The sequence below is a fragment of the Erinaceus europaeus genome, chromosome X (genome assembly GCF_950295315.1).
Source record: "Erinaceus europaeus chromosome X, mEriEur2.1, whole genome shotgun sequence".
In the NCBI taxonomy this organism is placed as follows: domain Eukaryota; kingdom Metazoa; phylum Chordata; class Mammalia; order Eulipotyphla; family Erinaceidae; genus Erinaceus; species Erinaceus europaeus.
Genome location: NC_080185.1, coordinates 69213818 through 69241068, shown reverse-complemented (window position 1 = coordinate 69241068; position 27251 = coordinate 69213818). Strand labels below are relative to the sequence as shown.

The 27251-nt window shown below is 37.1% G+C and overlaps 1 protein-coding gene across 1 annotated transcript in view; it reads left to right on the top strand.

The window, feature by feature from the left end:
* The window catches only part of KLHL4 (kelch like family member 4), a 90410-nt gene that overhangs the window by 50090 nt on the left and 13069 nt on the right, over positions 1-27251 (top strand). The window contains exons 7-8 of the mRNA XM_007537942.2: positions 11763-11987; positions 26674-26836. Coding sequence (XP_007538004.1) covers positions 11763-11987; positions 26674-26836 — 388 coding nt within the window. The remainder of the gene's footprint in view (positions 1-11762; positions 11988-26673; positions 26837-27251) is intronic.

Genomic DNA, 27251 nt, shown 5'->3' with positions numbered 1-27251 from the left:
CGGGCCCGCTTGGCCCCTCCCCTAGGAAACCCGCCAGAGTTCCAGAGTGACAAAGTTCCTGGGTTCCTGAGTTTGAGAGTTTGAGAGAGTGCTTGTGCCGCCGCAAAGAGACAGCAGAGTTCTGTTTGGTGATTAGTTTGTCTTAGTTTATGAATCGTTGTTCCTGAATAAAGAAATACAGCTTCCCTGCCCAGCCGTTGTCTCCGCGTCTCTGTTACCCGCCCGTGAAGCTAGCCCGCCCGGCAAGAGCCTCTGAATTTTAACAACAAATGGCGCCCAACCTGGGGCTCGAACCCACGACCCTGAGATTAAGAGTCTCATGCTCTACCGACTGAGCTAGCCGGGCCTGACCTGCGCATCTGTCAGATAAGTAAAGACAATTTGGCTACCTATACACTATGGCCTTCTCTTCTGCTTGTGAAGAGATCTCCAAAGGCCTCTGCTCTTTCTTCACGAGGCTGTTTTGCTGTTTCTGGAACATTTATCTCTGGACCACTCTGTGGTTTCCACTCGCTCGGGCAAACTCAGAACAGCCAGCGGGAAGAGCCAGCGGGAGGGAGGTGAGGCATGGAGCTGCCGTTTCCACCTGGTTAAACAGCCAGCCAGCCAGCTGCACCCAGACAACCCCGCGCACCGCGCCAGCAGCCCCACAGCCCCGCAGCCCCGCAGACCGCAGGAGGCCGACGCCAGCACACAAGAGCCCCAGGAGCCCGATGCCAACATGCTGGAGCCCAATGCCAACACGCTGGAGCCCGAGGCCAACACGCAAGAGCCCGAGGCCAGCCCACAGGAGCCGGCTCTCCACCGCATGGCGCAGGGCATTGGACGCGTGATCCCTCCACGCTGCTCGGCAACTGCGAGCAGGGCAGCAGACATGGCAGGGCCATGGGGCAGGGCCGCGGCAGCCTATCATGGCCGCCACCCCTGGGCACCTAGGCCCACACCTTCTACAAAACTGGCTGGCAAGAGCCTACGAATTTTAACAACAAATGGCGCCCACGTGGACCTGACCTGCGCATCTCTCAGATAAGTAAAGACAATTTGGCTACCTATGTACTATGGCCTTCTCTTCTGCTTGTGAAGAGATCTCCAAAGGCCTCTGCTCTTTCTTCACGAGACTGTTTTGCTGTTTCTGGAACATTTATCTCTGGACCACTCTGTGGTTTCCACTCACTCAGGCAAACTCAGAACAGCCAGCGGGAAGAGCCAGCGGGAGGGAGGCGAGGCATGGAGCTGCCGTTTCCACCTGGTTAAACAGCCAGCCAGCCAGCTGTGCCCAGACAACCCCGCGCACCGTGCCCGCAGCCCTGCAGCCCGCAGGAGGCCGACGCCAGCACACAAGAGCCCCAGGAGCCCGATGCCAACATGCTGGAGCCCGATGCCAACACGCTGGAGCCCAAGGCCAACACGCAAGAGCCTGAGGCCAGCCCACAGGAGCCGGCTCTCCACCGCGTGGCGCAGGGCACTGGACGCGTGATCCCTCCATGCTGCTCGGCCACTGCGAACAGGGCAGCAGACATGGCAGGGCCATGGGGCAGGGCCGCAGCGGCCTATCATGGCCGCCACCCCTGGGCACCTAGGCCCACGCCTTCTACAAAACTGGCCTGCCTGCCCTCTTGCTATAAATTCTGGAACCATTCCGGGCCTCCCAGACCCCCGGGCTCCCTGCCGAAACTGGGCACACGAGATCTCCAGCCGCCTGTACGGTCTGAAGGCAGACAAGCTGGAGTACGCAGAGATTTGTGCAGAGATCGCAACCTGCAATTCCTAGAAGTGAAGCTGCGCGAGAAGCCACCTCCGGATGGTGAAAACCCCCCCCAACAACTAAGACAGTACAGATTTAAATTCGTGTTTAAAATGACATGTCTTCGTAACAAAGGTTTCTCTCCTCGTGTATTAATGACCATGTTTATGTGTGTGTTTAAAGTTTGGTAAACAGTAACTTTAAGGCTAAATTCTTACTAGACAAAGTTAAATGAAAAAGGTTTTCAACGTAATTCTCATAAAGATAAAATTAACTTACATTTAAAGTCTGAGGTAAAAATTAGTTAACAATCAATATATTTTAACTAAGTTGGTCTAAACAAAAGGTTAAATAGACTTGTTGATATGTAAATCTCTCCACTACCTTCTCTATTAGAAATGGTAGATCGCACAATGGCTATGCTAATTATTCTCATGCCTGAAGTTTCCTCTCCGGCCCACACCTAGGGTGTGTCTCCATCTTGAATGGGTGCAACAAAAGGTTAAAAGACGTTGTTGATATGTAAAAGTCTCAAATTCCTTCTCTATTAGAAACGTTGGATCGTGCAGTAGATATGCTAATAACAAGTTTTGTTTCATAGTAAGTAAATTGCAGCCAGCTGCCTTTGGGACTCTAGGCCGTTCCCCGCCCCCATGCAAATGCCCGTCGAAAAAAGTACGCCCCCCAGAGGCAAGAAATGTTTTTTTTAAGCTGATAAAGTTTAGCCCACAGAGGCAGATATGGCCCCCTCAGGTCTTCCCTTGGCAACACGCTGGTTCTTGTTATTTGCTTGCATGTTTCTCCATGTTTGTGCCAGTTTCTTTTTTAAAAATGCCTGTATGATATATGTTTCTGTTCACCCCACACCCTTGATACTGTAGCCATTTAGTTAAAAGAAAAGGGGGAATTGTTGTATGCTTTACATTGGGTTCTAGTTCTCCCCCGCCAAGAAAATTAGATCAGTCCTGTTAATTTCGCGGGCCTGCTTGGCCCTGCCCCTAGGAAACCTGCCAGAGTTCCAGAGTGACAGAGTTCCTGGGTTCCTGAGTTTGAGAGAGTGCTTGTGCCGCCGCAAAGAGACAGCAGAGTTCTGTTTGGTGATTAGTTTGTCTTAGTTTATGAATCGTTGTTCCTGAATAAAGAAATACAGCTTCCCTGCCCAGCCGTTGTCTCCGCGTCTCTGTTACCCGCCCATGAAGCTAGCCCGCCCAGCAAGAGCCTCCGAATTTTAACAACAGTCTAGTATATCCATCTCTTTATTTAATTCTCTTGTTTCTTTGTTGATTCTCTGCTTAGTTGATCTAAGTGTGAGAGTGGGGTGTTGAAGTCTCTTACTGTTACTGTGTTACTATTGATGTATTTCCATAGTTCCTTCAATAGGTGTTTGATGTCCCTTATTGGGTGCATAGATGTTAATAATTGTTCAATTTTCTTGCTTGATTTATCCTCTGATCATTACGTAATGGTCTTGCCTATCTTTATTACTTTATTTAATTTAAAGTCTTAATTTAATTAATTTGTATTAAAGTCCATTATGTCAGAAATGAGAATGGCTATTCATGCCTTTTTTGTGGTGCTTTAGCCTGTATGATAGTTTTCCACCCTTTCGCTTTAAGTCTGTGTTTGTCTTATTGGGTCAGGTCGGATTCTTGCAAGCAGCATATGGTTGGGCTGTGTTTTCTGATCCATCCTTATACTCTGTGCCTTTTAATGGGTGAATTTAAGCCATTGACATTTTTTAAATTTCTTTAGACAATTATTGATATCATGGATTTATGCTATTTCAGTGCCATTATTCAACAATTTTTTATTTGCTCTGATATATGACAAGCATTTTGGTGATGTTCTTGTTTATAGGAGGTTTTTTAGTGCTGGGCTAGCTTCACAGGAGGGAAAGAGAGACGACAAGGGACTCATGTCTGAGTGGTACACAGTTCAGTCTTTATTCATGTGGAACACAGCACAATCTAAGCTATCTCTAATCACAATCCTGTCCTTATATATCCTGAGGCAGAAGTGTCAGGTCTGAAGAGGATGTACATAGGATAGGGGGTGGGGAGAAGGAAAAAGCGCACAAACCAATGAGGATTAAACCAATGCCCTGGAGGCAGGGTGGTGCTTAGTTAACAGTGGTTATGTAAATAGAATACAGTGTTAAACAGGGGGATTAAACCATTTAAACAGAAGGGGTTTTAGAAGCAGAATTAGAAGCATACAAACATTTTAGAACCTATTTCAGGGCAGGCTTTGGTGATGGCTGCCTCCTTTAACTCTTGCTTATATGAGAAGGTTTTTTATCCCTCCACCTATTCTGAACAAAAGTCTAGCAGGATATACTATACTTGGTTGAAACCCTTTTTCACTGAGGGCTAGATAGATATCTTACCATTCTCCTCTGGCTTTTGGAGTTTGAGTGGAGAAATATGCTGATAGTCTTCTGGGTTTTTCACCTCTATGTGACTTTTTTTTCCTCTTGAAGCCTTTGGGATCCTTTCTTTATCCTTACTTTATTTCATTGTAACTATGATGAGTCTTGGTGTCTTCAGGTATGGGTTGATCCTATTTGGGGCTCTCTGGCCCTCTTGACTCTTAATGTTTTTTTCTGTTGATTAGGGCTGGGAAGTGTTCTTCTATTATTACTCTGGAATTCTTTATTTTCCTTCCTCTCTTTCTTCCTCTGGTAGGCCATTTATATGAAGGTTACTTCTTTTGAGATCACCCCCATATGTCTCTGTTGTTGTTTTTAGTGTCTCTCAATGTCTTTTTTTTCTTTTTTTAGCTCTTTTCACCTCCTTTGTTTTCTACAGCTCATCCTCTGTCTGGCTAATTCTATTTTCTGCTTCTGTTAATCTGCTTTCCCTTCCCTCAGCTTCCCTTTTCAGTTAAGATATATTTTTTATATATGCTCAGTTACAGCATTAGCTTGTTTTGATAGTTGTTCAGTTAACTCGGCTATTCAGCTTTCAGTTCTCTAATTACCTGGAGGTAGCTAGTATTTTCCTTGATGGTCTCATTTGTTGTTTCCCTATTTCTGATAGCCTTTTCCTCATTTATATGATTAATAAGTCAATTAATGTTTGGATATTTTTCTTATTTATAGTAGCTTCTGGCATACTTGGGATTTTTTCCTGGGCTTCTGTCCTGATTCATTGCTTTAGTTGATTTTTTGCTTTCAATTTGACCATCTTTTTTTACTCATGTCTTTTGTATTTTTGTGCCTTGGTTATTTACATTCAGTAGTAATGTAGAATCCAGTAGAATTCAGTAGTAATCCAGAAGTTGACTAATAAGAAAGAGTTCTGTCCCTCTTGAGAAGAGAAATAAATAAATAAATAAACAAATACCTCCTTCTGATGATTCCCTAATGATCTTGGAATCTTGGGAATGAAGTTGTCTCTGCAGCAAGTTCCCTTTATCTGTAACTTGTTCCCTTACCCCTCCAAAATGAGGGGTTTGGGGTGGGGGATGATACAAAGGAGAATTATAACTCACATGGATCTGGTATGTTTGTTGTCCTTTCTGTAGCCTATTTCAGCCTATCTGTGATCTGTGGCTTCTTCTTCAGTTCTGCTTTGATCTGTCCTGTATGCTTCCCCAATCAGTGGTCTAGAAATCCTGCCGTCACTCTATATTCCCAGGATTTAAGCAGCTGCTTTGCAGAGAGAAAGTCAGGCATTGTCATCACACCTCCATCTTGACTCTGCCCCCCGACCAGAGTTTGGTGTCATAATCCCTTCCATTCAAAATTTCAGTCATTCTCCTGAGGTCACAGATATGGATTGACTTTATATCTATAACTATGTATCTCTCTCTCTCTCTCTCTCTCTCTCTCTCTCTCTATATATATATATATATATATATATATATATATATATATATATTGCCCATTTTTCTATGCTCTTGCCTTCACTTCCTTTCTAATTTACATGTACACCTATTACTACTTCTGAGTGTTCTTAATTTTTATCTCTTCTCTCTCAGAGAAGGGAAATAGTAGTTGGCTTCCTATGGTGTTTTCCACATTCACTTTCCTTTCACTGGTGGTATAAATACAAAAATTTTTTGGTGTATTGCACCAAAAGAAAGGACTCAAGGGTGGATGGGTTTTCATGTCCTGGTGCATGATGTTAAAGAACCTTACCTGGGGGTGACGGTGTTTTGCAGAAAACTGAAAAACTGTACACATGTACTAGTAATTGTATTTACTGTAAAGCATTAGTCTCCCTTAAAATAAAACTTAAAAAAATATTGCTGGTTACAAACACTTTGGGTCCTTATGGAATGGGGACTCAAAGCCCTTTGGTCTTCTTCCCCTATTATTTACCCTTCTGAGAATATAAGCCAGAGTACTTTTTTGGAGTGCAGAAGGTGAGAGTTTTGGCTTTTGTAATTACTTATCCACTGGACATGGATGTTGGTATGTCAATCCACATCCCTAACCTTTTTCTAGTGGAGTAAGGCTCTGGAAAGGTGAGGATCCAGTACACATTGTTGAGGTTGTCTGCACAGGGAGGTAAGGATGGAATCATAGTAGCATTTGGAACTTGATAGCTGAAAGGTAGTAAGATGTAAAGCAGAACATAATGATTAATAAACAGGAAACAAAAGGTATGAATAGAGCAGATGAGAATATGGACCTTAAGGTGGAAAGAAACGAGGAAATCTATTTTAGGTATGTTTCTAGGAGCCTATGACTTAAGTAATCTTTGCTTTGGCTTTGTAGCTAACATGGAGGTAGACTAGAAAAGTTGTCTGGGAAGATGGTGTCAAGAGTTGAGAATAGAACTAGAAAGCCAGATTAAGGCTCTCAAAGTTGAAGAAAATATATAAATACAAATAATTGTTTACCATATTGATCTGACCTAGGGCTCATATATAGAGAAAAACTCTTAAATGATCAAATTGAAAACTTTGAACATTCAGATATAGTGAATATTTAGCTACCTCTTATTTATTAAAAACAATGACTTACGTGAGGGCAGTATGATAGCTTACAACTTTAAAGTAAATATTAGTCATTTTAGATTATTTTAAAAATGGATTAATGCCTCACTAAGTCAGATGTGTTACAATCCAGAAACTTCCATATTTACAATAGAAAAGCAAAGTTTGATAATTCTGTTTTCCTATGAATAAATTTTAAGTGATGTTTGCAAAGAAGCTTAGAAATGAAGTGCGACTTAAAATAAGGAAATAACATATAGGGACAGAAAGGGAGCACACAAAGTGAAACATGCATTCAGCATGATGTATTGCATAAAACCAAAGGACTGTGAGATAGGAAGGTGAAGGAGGGGCAGATGAGAACTACTGAGCCCTGGTACATAAGGAAACTGTACCCACATGCCGAAGACTGCATTGTAAATCATTAATCCCCTAATATTTAAAAAAGAAAAAAAAGAACTGAAGAAACAATATTTAAAGAATTTAGGGGAGAATGTCACTTTGGGCAGAAAATGATAAAGTTATATACTCTAAGGAGAGATATTATTAAAAATGAAATATATGTTTTCCCATAAAATATATAGTTATATTAGTAAACCAACCAGATTAGCAGTATTGAGGTGTTCAAATGTGATGATAAACCTTCAGAATTCAACGTAAGAGCTATTGATATGAATGTTCATGGATGTAATAAAGAGAAATATGTTTATTTTATCTTTATATCTAATTTAACGCCCAGAAAAATAATCTGAACTAAAGTAGACATGTAAATTTTCACTATAGATATTCTATGTTTATCTAACTAATACATATTTGCACAATTTTCTAATTACTTTAAGTTTATATTCTTAATTATAATTGTAATTAATTATAACACTTTGTTTTACCATCATGGGGCATTGTATGAATCAGCATCAAAGTCAAACTTAAAATGTAGGAGATGATATCTCAGAATTGTACTTTAAAATTATAAATCATAACTTATTCTAAATTATAATTATCTGTGTCACTGTCATGAGATACTATATTAAGCAATATCACATAAAATTTTAAGAGACATTTCTCTTTTGGGGCCTTCAGTAGTTTGCATTCTAGATAAACACATAACAAATTGAATAGAAGAAAATGACATAAATTAATGTACTGGATGACTATACCACTACAATGGATGTGTAAAGAATAATAAAGTCTAACATATTTACAGTAAATAATGATGCATCACACATGTTTTAGTACTACTAGTAAAATAGTGTAGCAATAAAACTATTAAGAAGGTATAAATCATAATTTAGATAAATTAGTTTTACTTCATTTTTCTTAATACATGTATCTATTACTGGTAGATTTATGTAACAATTTTTATTCATTTTTATTTTATTAATGATGTAATAATTGTTTTATGGATTACAAGTCTACAGGTGTATAGTTCTATACCAGACACGTCACCAAATTTCTATACACCAAACTCTCCAATAACCAGTTTCTCTTAAAACTTTAGAGACCGTTTGGCTACTTGTTGAAAAATCAACACATGGCTCCATTTAAGGTTAAACAAGTGAGAGATTTATTCATAAAAATCACTGTAAACATGAGGGAAGAATTCTAGTTAAGAAAATAGGCAAAAGCCCGAAGTTTGCAACTAAGCTACCCAAGAACACCACGTGATGAGATCAGGATCAATTCAGAGTTTCACCATCAGGAGAGTGAGTGAAGAAGGTATCCAATCAAGAGAGCAATCAGCTGCAGGTCCTTACCTATGTAGTCCCTGCACCCACATTCCCTTGTGACTGTGCTCAGTAGTCAGGCTAAGGTCATTCGGTTCCTATACTAATTGTCCCAAATTCCTGTTGGGGTCACAACAGCTACTCCTCTTCTTTTGCACATTTTGATGCATTTTCAATTATTTATATTACATATATGAGCAAAACCATCTGATAGCTGTCTTTCACCTTTGTATTTATTTAACTTAATTTAATCACTTTAAATTTCACACATTGCGTCCAAAGGATAAAGTATCATCTTTCTGTAATTGAAGAGTAGCATTCAAATATATATGGTATTTTTTTTTATTTAAGAAAGGATTAATTAACAAAACTATAAGGTAGGAGGGGTACAACTCCACACAATTCCCACCACCCAATCCTCATAACCCACCCCCTCCCCTGATAGCTTTCCCATTCTCTATCCCTCTGGGAGCATGAACCCAGGGTCGTTGAGGGTTGCAGAAGGTAGAAGGTCTGGCTTCTGTAATTGCTTCCCCGCTGAACATGGGCATTGACTGGTCGGTCCATACTCCCAGTATGCCTCTCTCTTTCCCTAGTAGGGTGTGTCTCTGGGGAAGCTGAGCTCCAGAACACATTGGTGGGGGCTTCAATCCAGGGAAGCCTGGCCAGCATCCTGGTGGCATCTGGAACCTGGTGATTGAAAAGAGAGTTAACATACGAAGCCAAACAAATTGTTGAGCAATCATGGATCCAAAGCTTGGAATAGTGGAGAAGAAGTGTTAGGGAGGTACTCACTGCAAACTCTAGTGTACTTCTGCTTTCAGGTATATATTTTGCAGTAGTTTATGGATACGTGTGAACATAAGCTCTCTCTCACAGAAACTGGTGTATATCTAGGTTATGGGACTTTGTTAGAAAGTGAACCACCTGAGATGAAATTAGAGTGTACTATAAAAGGAAAAGTCTCACCTGAGTAATGAAGCTGAAGGGTTGTCATTCCACTCGTGAAGTCTCTGGACACAGTCTGAGGTGAAGCATGTTGAGGTGGCAATTATTGCGTTGGTTAGGTTGTGATCGTTGGATGCAATATTATTTGGTATGGATTGGGAGACGCATACTGGAAAGTGGGCCCTATCCAAGGGTTCCAGGACTGAGGGAAGTAGGGGCTCCATAGTGGAGATGTGAGGTTCCTGCTGTCTTAGGGTTCAAAAAGACAATCGATAGTTAAGGTTATCATCACATTATTTGGTAATTGGGTTAACTTTGAAAAGTCCTTTTGTTATGGTTTGCTGTACAGTATCCAGTATCTTGTATATAGCTGTGCTATTGGATGCTTCTAATCTACTTGGTCTAGGCTTTTGAGAGAGTCTGCATATCAAATACACAGCCTATATATTAAAAAGATTCAGTTTGTGTTTTGAAAAACTTTGAGACACACAATTGATTTTACCCCTCTCATATTAATCAACTACTGATTTATATGTCTACATTTTGCTAGGAGTATACATAAACACCATTCCCACCACCAAAAGACTGTGACCCGTCCCTCCCACCCACTCCCACCCCCCACTGTCCCAGGAAGCTGCATGTCTACCCCTCACCACAGGGTTTTTACTTTGGTGCCCTACTTACAATTTGATCAGGTCCTGCTTTTAGTTTCCCTTTCAGATCTTCTTCCTCAACTTCTGTTGATGAGTGGGATAATCCTATACTCATCTTTATCTTTCTGACTTAGCTCACTTAACATAATACCTTCTAGCTCTGTCCAAGATGGGTCAGAGAAGGTGGGTTCATTGTTCTTGATAGTTGCATAGTATTCCATTGTGTATATACACCACAGCTTTCTCAGCCTCTCATCTGTTGTTGGGCACCTGGGTTGCTTCCACGTTTTAGCTATTATGAATTGTGCTGCTATGAACATAGGAGTACACACCTCTTTTTGGTTGGGTGTTATGGAGTCCTTGGGGTATAACCCCAGGAGAGGAATTACTGGATCATATGGAAGGTCCATGTCTAGCCTTCTGAGAGTTTTCCAGACTGCTCTCCACAGAGGCTGGACCAATTTACATTCCCACCAGCAATGTAAAAGGGTTCCTCTGTCCCCACAACCTCTCCAGCATTTGTTGCTGCTGTCCTTTTTGATGTATGGCATTCCTACAGGAGTGAGGTGGTATCTTAGTGTTGTCTTAATTTGCATTTTTCTGACAATCAGTGACCTAGAGCAGTTTTTCATATGTTTGTTAGCCTTTTGGATCTCCTCTGTGGTGAATGTTTTGTTCATTTCCTCTGCCCATTTTTGGATGGGGTCATTTGCTTTTTTGGTGCTGAGTTTGCTGAGGTCTTTATATATTTTGGTGATTAGTTTCTTGTCTGATGTCTGGCATGTGAAGATCTTCTCCCATTCTGTGAGGGGTCTCTCTGTTTGTTTAATAGTTTCTTTGGATGTGCAGAAGCTTTTCAATTTGATGTAGTCCCATTGGTTTGTTTCTGCTTTAGTCTTCCTGGCAATTGGGTTTGATTCATCAAAGATGTCCTTGAGGTGTAGGTGGGAAAGTGTTTTACCAATGTTTTCCTCTAAGTATTTGATTGTTAATGGATATGATATTATTTTTACTATATATATATATATGATATTATTTAACTAGTAATCTATCAATGAACACTTACATTCTTTACACAGCTTGGCTAATGTGAATAATGTGGTTATGAATATGAGAGTGTATATGTCTATTTGAATTAGTGCCTTCATGTCTTCTGGATAAATGCCCAGTTAAGTTACTGTATTGTAATATATTTGCATATGTATTTGTTTAAGTATTCCCCATTTCTTACCCAAAATGGCTACACCATGGGCACATTAGATTAAGCTCACATAGTACTAAACTCAAGGATCTGCTGCTGGTTCAAGCCTCAGGCACCCAACCTGCAAGGGGTTGCTTCACAAGTGATGAAGCAGATCTGCAGGTGTCTGTCTCTCTCCCTCTTTATTTCTTCCTGCCCTCTCAATTCCTCTCTGTCCTATCCAATATAATGAAAAATGTCCGCCAGGAGCTGTGGATTCATAGGGTGGGCACCAAGCCTCAGAAATAGCTCTGGAGGAAAAAAAAACTACACAAGATAACAGATTATTTTAATTCAAAGATAAATTAATTTTATTATACTTCATTTGGATTGAGTGGTAAAATATGACCCTTGATTTTGTCTCCTAGAATGGAGATATTTCTGGGATATTTAGTTTATTTTGATTTGCAATCACTATTTGCATACTATAAATTATATTGCTATCTTACATTTAATGTTAATGGTACTAAGTATAATTTTATGCAGATGAATTTTATTATTTTTAACAGGTACTACTACAATAGAGAAATATGACCTCAGGACCAATAGTTGGCTACATATTGGTACCATGTGTGGCCATAGGCTTCAGTTCGGTGTTGCAGTTATTGATAATAAACTTTATGTTGTGGGAGGAAGAGATGGTTTAAAAACTTTGAATACAGTGGAATGTTTAAATCCAGTTGGTAAAATATGGACAGTGATGCCTCCCATGTCAACACATAGACATGGTTTAGGTAAGAGTTTGTGTTATATACTTTCTAAACTATTTGTGTATAAATGCATCTTTTATAGCATAATTATCATTTTGTTAACGAATATTTTACTGACATAAAGTTGGTTTACAAGTCTGTATTAATTTTAGGTGAATTATTTCCCTTTCAAAATGTGTGTTGCAACACTATATTACATTCAACTCACAGTATTGGCATTTTGCCAAATACTTTGAGAATATATATTCTAAATATGAAAACATATATATATATATATGCAAATGGTGAATCAGTGAAAAATTGTTATTGTTGATGCCATTCTTATTAATCATGCCTCCTTTCATTATGATGATGATGATGCCTCCAAGACTTTACTAGTGTTTCAAATCTTCATGATTTCACTCCTCCGAGAGGACTCTACTCTATATTTTTCCTTTTGTTCAGGTGACAAGGAGATCAGTCAGTGAGGGAGAAAGGAACACACCATAGCACTGCTCCACTCACTTGGGAAGCTTTCCCTTTGCAAGTGCTCCCATGTGGTAGTGGATAGGGCTTGAACACAGGTTCTTGTGTACATATGTATGTTCTACTAGGTGAGCTATCTCCCAACTCTATCCACTATTATTTTTAAGTGTTCCAATTCTTGAAAGAATAAGCATTGTAGTAGAGCTACATTGCTGAGAAATATAAAAATTATAAATAATAAATAAATACAAATTATTTGTGTCTCAATTTATATAAAAGTGGTCATGACAATGGAGACTTTGTGTTTTTAGTTAGATGAATCATATTCCTTTCCCTAAGAGGCACACCAATATTCCAACAGAATTTTAAAATATTTACCTAAGTCAGAAATATTTATAAAAAACACTTTGGTTTATAACAACTCTGATTATGCTATAGCCAAAAGTTTCCAATAAATTATTTAAAAAATGGAATGGAAACTTTTTATAACTGGGTATTTTTTGGTTCTCTTGAATAGGTGAAGGTACATTTTTGCATGTCAGATTCCATGTGTCTTCAATGTCATACACTTTAAAACTGGTTTTAAGACCTAACTTCTTTTTTATTTTATATTTTATATTTTATATTTTTTATTTATAAAAAGTAAACATTGACTAAACCATAGGATAAGAAGAGTAAAACATCACACAATTCCCACCACCGGAACTCTGTATCCCACCCCTCCCCTGATAGCTTTTCTTTTCTTTAATTCTCTGGGAGTATGGACCCAAGAAGACCTAATTTCTTAAATAACATAAATATGGCAGAACAAGGACAGATACTATTACTCCAAATAATCTGAAAGGTATTTTGTGTCAGAGTAGTTATTGCATGATTATTCCATTTTTATCATAGTGCTTCCTACATTTTGCATAGAAAATATGAATTACAGGGAGTCGGGCTGTAGTGCAGTGGGCTAAGCACAGGTGGCGCAAGGCACAAGGACCGGCATAAGGATCCCTGTTTGAACCCCGGCTCCCTGCCTGCAGGGGAGTAGCTTCACAGGCGGTGAAGCAGGTCTGCAGGTGTCTATCTTTCTCTCCTCCTCTCTGTCTTCCCCTCCCTCTCTCCATTTCTCTCTGTCCTATCCAACAACGACAACAACAATAATAACTACAACAATAAAACAACAACGGCAACAAAAGGGAATAAATAAATAAAATAAATATAAAAAAATTTTAAAAGAGAAAATATGAATTACAGAGGCATCAGAAAAGCTTTAAAATATAAACATATGGGTGAGGATATTAAGATATTTAATTGAAATAATTTATTCAGATAATAAATCCAGTAGAAAAGCTAATCATGTAAATACTCATAGCAAGCAAATAAGTCATAACATCTACTAAAACAATGCCTAAATAAATTTCAAAATAACTAAATAGGAAACATTTTTTACCCTGTAATAGAGAACATGAATTGCAGAGTTATTCTCCACCATGCCCCCAAAATAAAATTGAATACACTACTTCCTCTAGTGTACATGAAACATTCTCAAGTACAATTCACATGCTCGGGGTCTGGGGGGCCGGGGAAGAATGCATCATCAGTGGCCAAGTGGTGGTGCAGTGTGTTAAGTGCATATGTTACAATGTGCAAGGACCTGAATTCAAGCCCCCAGTTTCCCCCTGCATAGGGGAAAGCTTAATGGCAAGTAAAACAGTGCAGCACATTTATCTCTGTTTCTTTCCCTATCTCCCCTTCCTGCTTTACTTCTCTCTGTCTCTATTCAGTAAATAAATAAAAATATTTTAATAGAGCATCAATAAGTTCAGAAGCATTGAAATGCAAAGATTGTCTATTCAGAATCCAGGTCAATTAAACTAGCTATCAGGTACAAAACGAAAGATGGAAAAACTTCATAGCATGTTCATAAGATGAGACTTATGAACATGCTATGAAATGACTATTGAACCAAGAAAGAAGGCAAAGAGGAAATTCAGTTATATCTGTAACACAAACAGAAATTAAGATACAAACTATTAGAATATATAGTACAAAGGAAAAGCAGTGCTAGAGAGAATTCTATAACTACATAGGTCCATATAGGGAAACAGGAACAAAAAAACTACATAAACAGTCTAGCCTCACATTTAAAGATTCTAGAAAAAAAATGAAAGAAACCAACAGTTAGTACAAGAAATAGTAAACATTAAACATAAAAGAATCATACTGAAAACAAAAGCATATATAAGCTATCAATGAAGTTACATGTTTATTCAAAAGGGTAAAAAAGAATGATAGACACTAATCAGAACGATTAAGAAATTTACAGTGATAATTCAAATAAATAGGATAAAATAAAAGAGTAACTAATAATGCAGTAATTCAACAGATCATAAGATGTTATCATGAAGAAAATATCAGCCTCTACAGAGAAGAGATAAATTAATTTTTAGAATCATAACTTCCTAATACCTAATCATGAGGAACTAGAAAATATGAACTAGCCAATAACATGCAAGAAAATTGAAACAGCAATAAAAAACTTACCTAACTTTCAAGGTCCAAGAATGATAACAGTAAGTTTTACTAAACGTTCAAGGACAACATATTACCTATTATTTCCAAATTCTTACAGAGTGTGAAGATAATGGAATATCACCAAATACTTTACTTTAAAGTTTTGTTTATTTTTAAATGTTGATGTAGTTATTTGTTGGATTTTTTTTTTAAAGAGAAATTGAGATAGGAAGGAGAAATACGGAGATAGTGAAGCTCCTCCCTTCTAGGTGGGGATCAGGAACTTGAACCTGGGCTGTTTTGCAGGTAATATGCACATTTATACAGCTGTACCACCACCTGACTCCCCAAATACTTTCTTTGAATTAAAAAAAACACTAATATCAAAAGCTGAGTCATAAAAAACCAAAACAAAAACTATGCCAATATATCTGAGGAACATAGATGCTAAGATCTGAAGCAAAACATTAGTAAGTTAATTCAAAATTGCATTAAACAGACTGTGCCTCATGACCATTGTAAGATGTAGAATAGGGATGAAAATGGGTTTTAAAGATGGTTCAGCATATGTAAGTCAATTAACATAATTCACCTTATCAACAAAATGTACAACAACAAGAAAAATGACTTATTTGTATATACTTAGAAAGATTTCAACAAAATTCAGCATCCATTTGTGATGAAAATACATTAAAATGGGGAGAGAAGGGACATTCCTCAACTCAGTAAAGATTTTACACAAGTCCACAACTGAAATAATACTTAATGAAGAGAAACTGAAGGCTTTTCCTATAAAATCAGGAGCAGGAACTGTTTGCATTAAGAAAGAATAACAATGAACCAAGGGAAACTAGGAAATATGAGTAGGACAATAACAGCCAAGGAAGTTTAAATAATTATGAAGAGCCTTCCCAACAATGAAAATCCAGGCCCATAGGATATATGCCCAGGAGAAGAACTGCAGGATCATAGGGTAGGTCCATTTCTAGCCTTCTGAGAGTTCTCCAGACTGTTCTCCACAGAGGTTGGACCAATTTACATTCCCAACAGCAGTGCAGGAGGGTTCCTTTGACCCCACACCCTCTCCAGCATTTGCTGCTGTTACCTTTTCTGATGTATGGCGTTCTCATAGGAGTGAAGTGATATCTCATTGTTGTCTTTATTTGCATTTCTCTGACAATCAGAGACTTGGAGCATTTTTTCATGTGTTTCTTGGCCTCTTGGATCTCTTCTGTGGTGAATACTCTGTCCAAGTCCTCCCCCCATTTTTGGATGGGGTTATTTGTTGTCTTGTTGTTGAGTCTGGCAAGCTCTTTATATATGTTGGTTATTAAATTTTATCTGGTGTATGACATGTAAAGATCTTCTCCCATTCTGTGAGGGGTCTTTTGGTTTGGGTAGTGGTTTCTTTTGCTGTGAAGAAGCTTTTTAATTTGATGTAGTCCCATAGGTTTATACTTGCCTTAGTCTTCTTTGTAATTGGATTCATTTCATTGAAAATGTCTTTAAAATTTATGCAGAAAAGAGTTTTGCCAATATTTTCCTCTAAGTATTTGATAGTTTGTGGTCTAACATACAAGTCCTTGATCCACTTGGAATTTACTTTTGTATTTGGTGAAATACAGTGATTCAGTTTCATTCTTCTGCATGTTTCAATCCATTGTTTCCAACACCATTTGTTGAAGAGACTCTGCTTTCCCCATGTAATAGTCTGGGCACCTTTGTCAAAGATTAGTTGTCCATAGGTGTGGGGCCTCATTTCTGGGCTCTCAATTCTATTCCACTGGTCAGTGTGTCTATTCATGTTCCAGTACCAAGCAGTTTTGATGACAATGGCCCTATAATACAGTTTGAGATCTCGGAGTGTGATGCCTCCAGTTCTGTTCTTTTTTCTCAAGATTGTTTTCGCAATTCTAGGTCTTTTCTGGTTCCAGATAAACATTTGTAGCATTTGTTCTATTCTCCTAAAAAATGTGCTTGGGATCTTGATGGGGATAGCATTAAATTTGTAGATGGCTCTGGGTAATATATTCATTTTGATGATGTTAATTTTTCCAACCCATGAACATGGAATATCTTTCCACTTCTTTGTGTCTTTTTCAATTTCTTTGAGTAGTGACTCATAATTTTCAGTATACAAGTCTTTCACTTCTTTCGTTAGGTTTGCTCCTAGATATTTTATTGTTTTTGTTGCTATAGTAAAAGGAATTGATTTCTGGATTTCAATTTCTTCTAACTTAGTGTTTGCATAGAGGAATGTCACTGACTTTTGAATGTTAATTTTGTAGCCTGACACCTTACTGTATTGCCTGATGATTTCCAAAAGCTTCTTGCTGGATTCCTTGGGTTTTTCCATGTATACTATCATGTCATCTGCAAATAAGGAGAGTTTGACTTCTTCTCTTCCAATCTGTATCCCTTTAATTCCTTGCTCCTGCCTGATTGCTATGGCAAGAACTTCCAACACTATGTTGAATAGTAATGGTGATAGTGGGCAACCCTGTCTAGTACCTGATCTGAGTGGAAATGCTTTTAGTTTTTCACCATTGAGTATGATGGTGGCTTGTAGGTTTGATATATATAGACTCCACTATCTTCAGGAATTTTCCATCTATTCCCATTTTTTGTAGTGTTTTGATCATAAAGGGATGTTGTATTTTGTCAAAGGCTTTCTCTGCATCTATTGATATGAACATGTGGTTTTTGGTCTTGCTTTTGTTGATGTGGTGGATCACATTGATTGATTTACTTATATTAAACCAACCTTGCATGCCTGGGATAAACCCCACTTGGTCATGATGAACAATCTTTTTGATATACTGCTGTATCCGCTTGGCTAGAATTCTGTTCAATATTTTCACATCTATGTTCATCAGAGATATTGGTCTGTAGTTTTCTTTTTTGGTTGTGTCCCTGTCTGCTCAACACATCCATCCAAAAAGATCTGTGTACACATATGTTCTTGGCAGCACAATTTGTAATAGCCCAAACCTGGAAGCAACCCAGGTGTCCAACAACAGATGAGTGGCTGAGCAGTTGTGGTATATATACATAATGGAATAGTAATCAGCTGTAAAAAATGGTGACTTCACTGTTTTCAGCCAATCTTGGATGGACCTTGAAAAAATCATGTTGAGTGAAATAAGTCAGAAACAGAAGGATGAATATGGGGTGATCTCACTCTCATGCAGAAGTTGAAAAACAAGACCAGAAAAAAAAACACAAGTAGAACCTGAAATGGAATTGGCATATTGCACCCAAGTAAAAGACTCTGGGGTGGGTGGGTGGGGAGAAAACAGGTCCATGAAGGATGATAAATGACATAGTGGGGGTTGTATTGTTAAATGGGAAACTGGGGGATGTTATGCATGTACAAACTATTGTATTTACTGTTGAATGTAAAACATTAATTCCCCAATAAAGAAATAAATTTTAAAAATAAAATAAAATAAATTTAAAAAAAAGAAAATCCAGGCCCAGTTTTACAAATGAATTCTATAAAACCTTCAATGAAGACTTAATACCTATACTTTTTAAGCTCTTCTAAAATTTTCAAGATAGAGATATCCCCTTTCAGCTTCTATAAAGCCATATAACACCATACAGATAATAAAATCAAACAGGAGCATAGAAAAGAAAGAAAAAAAAAAAGAAACCTAAAGACCAATATCTCTAATGAATATAAATGCCAAAGTACTGGAAAAAAGTCCTAGCCAAAAAGACACAGCAGCACATTAAATAGATTGTACATAAAAATCAAGTGGGACTTATCCCAGAGATTCAAGGCTGGTTTAATATATGCAAAACAATCAATGTGATTCAACACATCAATAAAATAAAATAAAATAACCACATGATTATTTCAATATATGCAGAGTAAGCATTTGACAAAACGCGACATCCTTTCATAATCAGCACACTACAAATAATCCGAACAGATGAAAAATAATTTAACCTAGTGGAGTTCTTAAACAACAAAGCTACAGCCAATATAATATTGAATGGTGAAACACTCAAAGCATTCCTACTCAGATCAGGTATTCCATAGGGTTGCACACTATCACAGTTGCTATTCAACATAGTGTTTGAAGTTCTTTGGAATCAGGCAAAAGCAAGGAATTGATGTGATACAGATTGGAAGAGGAGAAATCAAACTGTAACTATTTTCAGATTGTATAATAGTATACACAGAAAAACCTAAAATATTCCAGCAAAAAGCTCCTAGAAATCATCGGGCAATATATTACGGAATCAGGCTACAATATTAACATTCAAAAGTTGGTGACATTCCTTTATACAAACACTAAATCAGAAAAAGAAGAAATACAGAAGTCAGTCCTATTTACTATATTAGTAAAAACAATAATATACCTATGAATAAACCTAACAAAAGAAGTGAAAGGCTTGTATACTGAAAGATATGAATCACTACTTAAGGAAATAGAAGAAGATACAAAGAAGTGGAAAAATATTCCGTGTTCATGGACTGGGAGAATTAACATCATCGCAATTACTGTTATACCCAGAGCACTATACAAATTTAATTCAATCTTCATCAGATTCACATTTTTTAATAGAATAAAGGCTACAAAAGTTTATCTGGAACTAGAAAGTACTGAGAATAGCCAAAGCAATCTAAGAAAATTGATCAGAACTGGAGGCAACATGCTCCTAGATGTCAAGCTATATTATAGGGCCTTTGTAATCATAACTGGCTAGTGCTGGAGGGAAAAAAAGAATATTGATCAGTGGAATAGAAATGAGAACCCATAAATAAGCTGCCACAAATATGGATATCTAATTTTTGACAAGGGGGGTCCAAACTATTAAAGAGGGAAAGAAGAGTCTCTTCAACAAATGGTGCTGGGGAAATTGAATTGAAATGTGCAAGAAGAATGAAACTGAACACTACATTTTGCACACAGAAGTAAAATCTAAGTGGATCAAAGACTTGGATGTTAGACCAGAAACTATTATATTAAATATTTACAGGAAAATATTGATAGAATTATTTTCCAGCTAAGTTTTATGGGCATCTTCAGTGACACAACCCCCTTTGAAAAGAAGACAAAAACAAAAATAAGCCATCAACTTGGATAGCTTATACACAGCAAAAGAAACCACCACCCCAATTAAGAGATTCCTTATTGAATGGGAGACTGTTACATGCCATACATCAGACAAAAATCTAATTTCCAAAATACATAAAGAGCTCACCAAACTCAGCAACCAAAAAAAAAAAAATTGACCCCATCCAAAAGTGGGGAGAGGATATGAACATAATATTTACCAAAGAAAAAAATATAAAAGGCCAACAAGTATATGAAAACATGCTCCAAGTCACTGATTGTCAGAGAAATGCAAATAAAGACATCAACGGGATACCATTTTGGAGAATAGCATGCATCAGAAAGGATTGAAACAACAAATGCAGGAAAGTTTTCAGGGGTAAAGGAACACTCCTGCATTACTAGTGGGAATGTAAATCGATCCAGCTTATTTGGAGACCCATCTAGAGAACTCTCAAAAGGCTAGAAATGGACCTGCTAAAATGGCGCTTTCTGTTCTGGGAATATATTCTAAGGAGTCATATACACCCATCTAAAAATATGTGTGCATATCTATGATCCTAGGAGAACAATTTGTAATGGCCAAAATCTGCATACAGCCTAGGTGTCCTAAAACAGATGAGTGACTGAGAATGTTACGGTAATCATACACAATGGAATATTACTCAGTTATGAAGAATGATGCATTTATCTTCTTTACTTCCACTTGAATGGAGCTACGAGGAATCACGTTAAGTGAGAGAAGCCAGAAAGAGAAGGATGAATATGGGATGATCTCACTTAGACAGAACCTGAGAAATAAGTGCAGAAAGGGGAAACACAGTGGAGAACTTGGACTGTGATGTATTGCACCAAAGTAAAGGCCTCTTGGGGGGACACTTTCAGGTCCTGCTGGAAGAGAACCTAGGTTGGAGATGAAAGGGTTTTTCAGAAAACTGAGAATTTTTTTACATATATGAACAACTATAGTTATGTAACCATTAATCCCCCCAATAAAAATATAATTAAAAAATAAAAGGAAGGGAAATAAAAACAAAATAAAATAATCCATTATGAAGATAAGTAATAAAACTACAACTATCAATAGGTGGCATGATAATATACTTGGAAAACCCTTGAGATTTCAGTGAGGAAAAACACTTTTTGAAGTAATGTATCAATTTTTCTCAGCATCTAAATATGTATGTTCATCAGGGATATCAGCTTGTATTTTTCTTTTTTTGTTCCATCTGCTTTTGTTCTCATGTAATGTGTTAGGAACCATATTTGTGACCATGATATTTTGGAACTGTTTGTAAAGTATAAGTAAGACTTTTCCTAAAATATTTTGTTGAATTCATTTGTAAAAACTTTCCAGACCTGGACTTATGGAGTTTCTTTGTTTGTTTGTTTGTTTGTTTGTTTGTTTGTTTTTTACTGTCTTATTGTCTTTGGTTGTAATCAGTCTGTTCATGTTTTCCAGTTCTTTCTTGTTCAGTTTTGGGAGGTTGTATGCTTCTAAGAACTTAACTATTCCTTCCTAATTCTCTAACTTTTTGGCATACAGTTGTTCATAAAAATGGCTCATGAGAGCCTTATAAAAATATGGAATAAAGTGGGAAGAGTAATAAAGTATGAAAAAAATCTCACATGATATTTTAAAATTCTAGAATGCCTTCTTTTACTTTTTTATTATATATATTGCAAATCTGGCCAAGGATTTGTCTATTCTGTCTATTCTTTTGAAGAACCAACTCTTAGCTTCTTTGATCTTTTGTATCACATTTTTTTGTTCTGTGTGATTGATCTGTCTGCTTAATAAAGGGAGATGTTAAAATCCACTCCTATAATTGTGTTTCTATTGATATATTTTTGATACGCTCAATTACTATTTTGTACTTGCTGCCCCTTCCTTTGGAGCATAGGTGTTAATTATTGTGAGCTCCTCTTAGTTGACTGAACCTTTAAGTATTATGTAATACCCATTTATATCTTTTATTATTTTAAGTATTGTGAAGTTCATTGTGTCAGATATGGGTATAGTTGCCTCTGTTTTTTTTTTTTTTTGAGGTCTATTAGTTTATATGATTTTCCATCCTTCTTTTATTTTGAGTATTTTTTGTCCTGTCAAGTCATGGTTCAGTTTTTTTTCTATTCCATAATGAATTCAAACCATTAACACTTAACAAAATTAAAGGTTTATGATATTTCAGTGTCATTGTTTTTAGCATGTCTTGAATGGTAATGCATTTTTTTCTTTATTTACAAGTTCCTTTAAAGAATCTTGTAGAGCAGATTTATCAGTAAATGATTCTTTCAACTGTCCCTTTTCTGAGAATGATTTTATACCTCCATCCAATATGAGTAACAGTCTGGAAAGATTCAGTAATCTTGATTGGAAGCCTTTCACTTTTAATTATCTATTAATATCTTTCTATCTTCTAGTTTTTAGAATTTCAATTGAGAAATATGCTGGTAGCCTTAAGGATTTACCTCTGTATGTGATTTTTTTTCTTTTTCCTTTCACTATCCTTTCTTTATCTCTGGTCTTCGTCCATGTAATTATGATATATCTTGGCATAAGAAGATGATGGGTAAAAAAGTAAACATTCTCGGGAGTCGGGTGGTAGTGCAGCGGGTTAAGCACACATGGCGCGAAGTGCAAGGACCACCGTTAAGGATCCCGGTTCCAGTCCCAGGCTCCCCACCAGCAGCGGAGTCGCTTCGCAGGCAGTGAAGCAGGTCTGCAGGTGTCTTTCGGATCTCCCCCTCTCTGTCTTCCCCTCCTCTCTTCATTTCTCTCTGTCCTATCCAACAACGACATCAATAATAACAGCAGCAATAATAAAAAGACAACAAGGACAACAAAAGGAAAATAAATTAAATTAAAAAAATACTCTTCTGTACATAAGCAAGAAACTAGATAAAACAAACTATTACCATTTGCAATAGCATCAAAATAATTCAATTTATGTATATTTTTATTTGACTAGCCCCTTGTATAGTCATTTACTGCAATGTAACTGTTTTCAATGTAACTTTCAATAAATAAAAGCATGATTTTTAATTTGTTTGTGATTTAATATTAAATTACAAAATTATGAGATAATAGGGATACAATTCTACATTATTCCCACCACCAGAGTTCTGTGTCTCCATTTTCTCCAATGGAATCTAGAGTCACAGTTGTGGGTTTAATATTATTTCTATAAGTAAATAAATATATGCCCATTTTTCACTGGTTCTGCCTTCTCTTTTCTAAGTCATATCTATACTCATTACTACTTCTGAACCTGGGACCTGGGAAGCTCAGGCATGACAGTTGGTTTTCAAAGCAATTTTGCTGTCTCTCCTCACCCCTCTATTTAGGCATAAATTTAATAAATGTGGTTAAGGGTTTTTACCCTGAAAATTATTAGTCACTATTAAAGTACATAAAGGAAGACAAAAGTAAATGGAAACACAGCTCATGTTAGTGGATTGGAAGAAATAACATCCTTAAAATGATCATTCTTTTCAAATATATATATATATATATATATATATATATATATTTAATGTAATTCATATCAAAATACAAAAAATTGAACAAATGGTACAGCGATATGTTTGAAATCACAAATGGTTGAGAATTCCCGAAGTGGACCAGATGAAAAATAACAAGAACAGAGAGATAACATTTCTTGACTATAAACCATATTATGGCATGATAGTACTCAAAGATATGTGTATTGCAATAAAAGTATGCACATAATTTAATGGAGTAAAATTGAGTGTTCTGCAATGAACTCTAAAACAGGTAGTGAATGTACCTTGCTATGATCCAGGTTCAGTCGCTCTCATCTCTACTGCAGCAGGTTAAGTGCAGGTGGCACAAAGCGCAAGGACCGGCATAAAGATCCTGGTTCAAGCCCCCAGCTCCCCACCCGCAGGGGAGTCGCTTCACAGAAGGTGAAGCAGGTCTGTAGGTGTCTTTCTCCTTCTCTGTCTTCCCCTCCTCTCTCCATTTCTCTCTGTCCTATCCAATAATGACGACAACAATAATAACAACAATAAAACAACAAGGGCAACATAAGGTAAATAAATAAATATTTTTAAAAAGAATAGTATATGAACAAATTCTGAGCTCTGTAAGAAAAGCTGCACACACATGGACAATTGATTTGTCAAAAAATTATCCAGATAATTACATGGAGAATAAATCCTTTTAATAAATGATGTTGAGAAAATTGAGTAGTTACATGAAGAACAAAACAGGATCAGTATATCTCATTAGGTCGCTTAATGAATTATAATATTAGATGTTAGACTGCAATCATTAGATATATAGATGGAAACATACTCCTTGATGTAAACATCAGTAACGTCTTTGAAGAATTGAGTCTACATGTAAGTACAATAAAACAGTGTGATCATATAAAACTGAAAAGTATCTGCATGACTGAAGTTTATCAGTCATGAAAAAAAAAACACTCTTCTGGATGGAGTTATTCACATACTAAACATAGGGCTAATAACAAAGACAAAAAAATTCAACAACAAAAATCAAATGGACATGTTAGAAAAGTGGGGAAAGGATCTGAATAGACTCTTCACCAAAGGACATATTCAGATGATACACAGACAAATGAAAACACTGTTGATAGAACTGATTATTAAAGAAGTGCAAATGAAGACAACATTAAGATACAACTTCACACTGTTGAGAATGAGTACATTATAATATGAAATAAACAAGTGCTGGTGATCTTGTGATTAAAAAATATATTAGGGGAGGGGTGGAAAATATATTAGTAAAGCATAGGTCCTTTGGAATATATTTAAAAGAGACTTCCTACCTTCTTCCAACATGAAGACTACAAATCTCACCTTCTAGATTCTTACCTTTAGGTTTCTGCTTACCAAACAATTTGTTCTGCTTTATAATTTAATGCTTTTCAGCCAACACATTGCAGATGCTACCATGACACCAACCTAACTTCCCTGGTAGACAACCTCACCAATGAGTCCTGGATGTCTAACTCCCCAGACTCCACCTGACTAGGAAAAGATAGAAAGAGGCTGGGGGTATGGATCGACCTGTCAATACCCATTTGCAAAGAAGAAGCAATTACAGAAGCCAGACCTCCCACCTTTAGTACCCCGTAAAGATGTTTGGTCCATACTCCCAGAGAGATAAAGAATAGGGAGGCTTCTAATGGAGGAATGAGATGGGAACCTCTGCTGGTGGGAATTGTGTAGAATTATACCCCTCTTATCCCACAATCTTGTTGATAATTATTAAATCACTAATAAAAAATTAAAGGACCTCTTTTACACTGCTATTAGAAATCTGAATTGATCTAGACACTGTGGGAAACAGGGAATTTCTCAAAACAAACAAAAGATCTACCATATGGTCTTGTATTTGTCTTCTAGTTATCTAACCAAAAAACATAACAATACTTATATGTGCGTATATCTGTGTAAGTGTTTGTGTGTTCATCACTCTGTTATATGTAGTAGCCATGATTTGGAGGGAAAAACCCTCAAAATGACAGTTTACTAGGTTAGGACTGTGTGGTATGTACACTCACTGAAATACTACTTGGTTGTAAGGAAACAAAAGCTCTCTTTTGCTACAATGGATATAAGTAGATGGTATCATGCTAGGTAAATTGTTTAGGTGAACAAATACTGGATCATCTTATTCACTAATAAGATTTAAGAATGCAAATAAATACTGGAACCCAGTACTTCTGGTAACTGACAAACTCAGAGATTGTTTACATCCTTTCTAGGGAAAAGAATACTTTATGTTAATCTTTGAATGGTGATTGATGGCATTTAACCTAATAAGTTGAGCCTGAGAAGAAAATAAAAATTTCTATGTAAAGAAATTTTTTTTTCTGCTTGGTACCATTTCCAAGATCTCAAAATCCTAAAAAGGCGGGATATTTTTGTTCTAATCTACGATTAAAATTTTATCAGTACAACAAAAAAAGTAACGGAAAATAAGGGGTGGTAGCTCCAGTGGCAAAGCCAGCATGCAGTACTTATAAACAATAGGGAAAGTATTAATAAACTTTTTTTTGTTTGTTTTCTGCATTGGTTTTTGCTGGGGCTCAGTACCAGTACTTCAAATCCACTGCTCTTGGGGACCATTATTTTTTCCCATTGACAATGACAATGTCTCTTCCTCCTCTTCTTCCTCCTCCTCCTCCTCATTATTATAATTCTTCTCTTCCACCATCTCTTCCTCCTTATTATTTTCCTCCTCTAGCACTTCACCCTTCTTCTTATTCTCCTCCTCCTCCTCCTCTTCTACTCTTCTAATTTTTTGATAAGACAGAGAAAAATTGAGAGGGAATGGAAAATATTCCAAGATGCAGTATCCTATCTCATCTATATGTTACATTAAAGTTGCTTTGAAGTCATGTCTGAAAAAATAATCTTGTATTTGCATTACATACCTAGAAATGAGGTCTTCTACTAACTTAAACTTTTGCTTTGATAAATTCCTATTATATCATAACAAAAACTAAGCCTAAAAACTTCCTGTAGTTAACAGTACATATTTAGTTTACATAATAATAAATACATTTTCAATTTCACACAAAATTACTCAAGAAATGAGAACAAAGTTTATGCAGTTATTTGTATAATGAAATGTTACCCATTAAGCTGTTTCTCCTCATGTTATTTTTATCCTCTAGGTGTAGCCACACTTGGAGGACCAATGTATGCTGTTGGTGGTCATGATGGATGGAGTTATCTTAATACTGTAGAAAGGTGGGACCCCGAAGGACGTCAGTGGAATTATGTGGCCAGTATGACAACTCCTAGAAGTGCAGTAGGCGTTGTGGCATTAAACAACAAGTGAGTGAAATGAAGCATGACAAAATCTATTAATATATAAGCATGACAAAATCTATTAATATATAAGCATTCCAATGACAAGGGCATTCTAGCTATCGAATACAAAAGACCTTTATTGGAGCCTTCCATTTATTATGATAAAAAATACTTCTATAGGGGCTGGACGGTTAGCACACTGGGTTAAGCACACATGGTATGAAGCACAAGGACCCAAGCAAATATCCCGGTTCAAACTTCCAGCTCCTCACCTGCAGGGGGTGAATTCACAAGCAGTGAAACGGGTCTGCAGGTGTCTTTCTCTCCCCCTCTCTGTTTTCCCCTCCTCACTCACTCTCTCTTTCCTATCCAACAATAACAACAGCAGCAACAACAACAATGGAAAAAAATAGATGGCTACCGGGAGCAGTAGATTCAT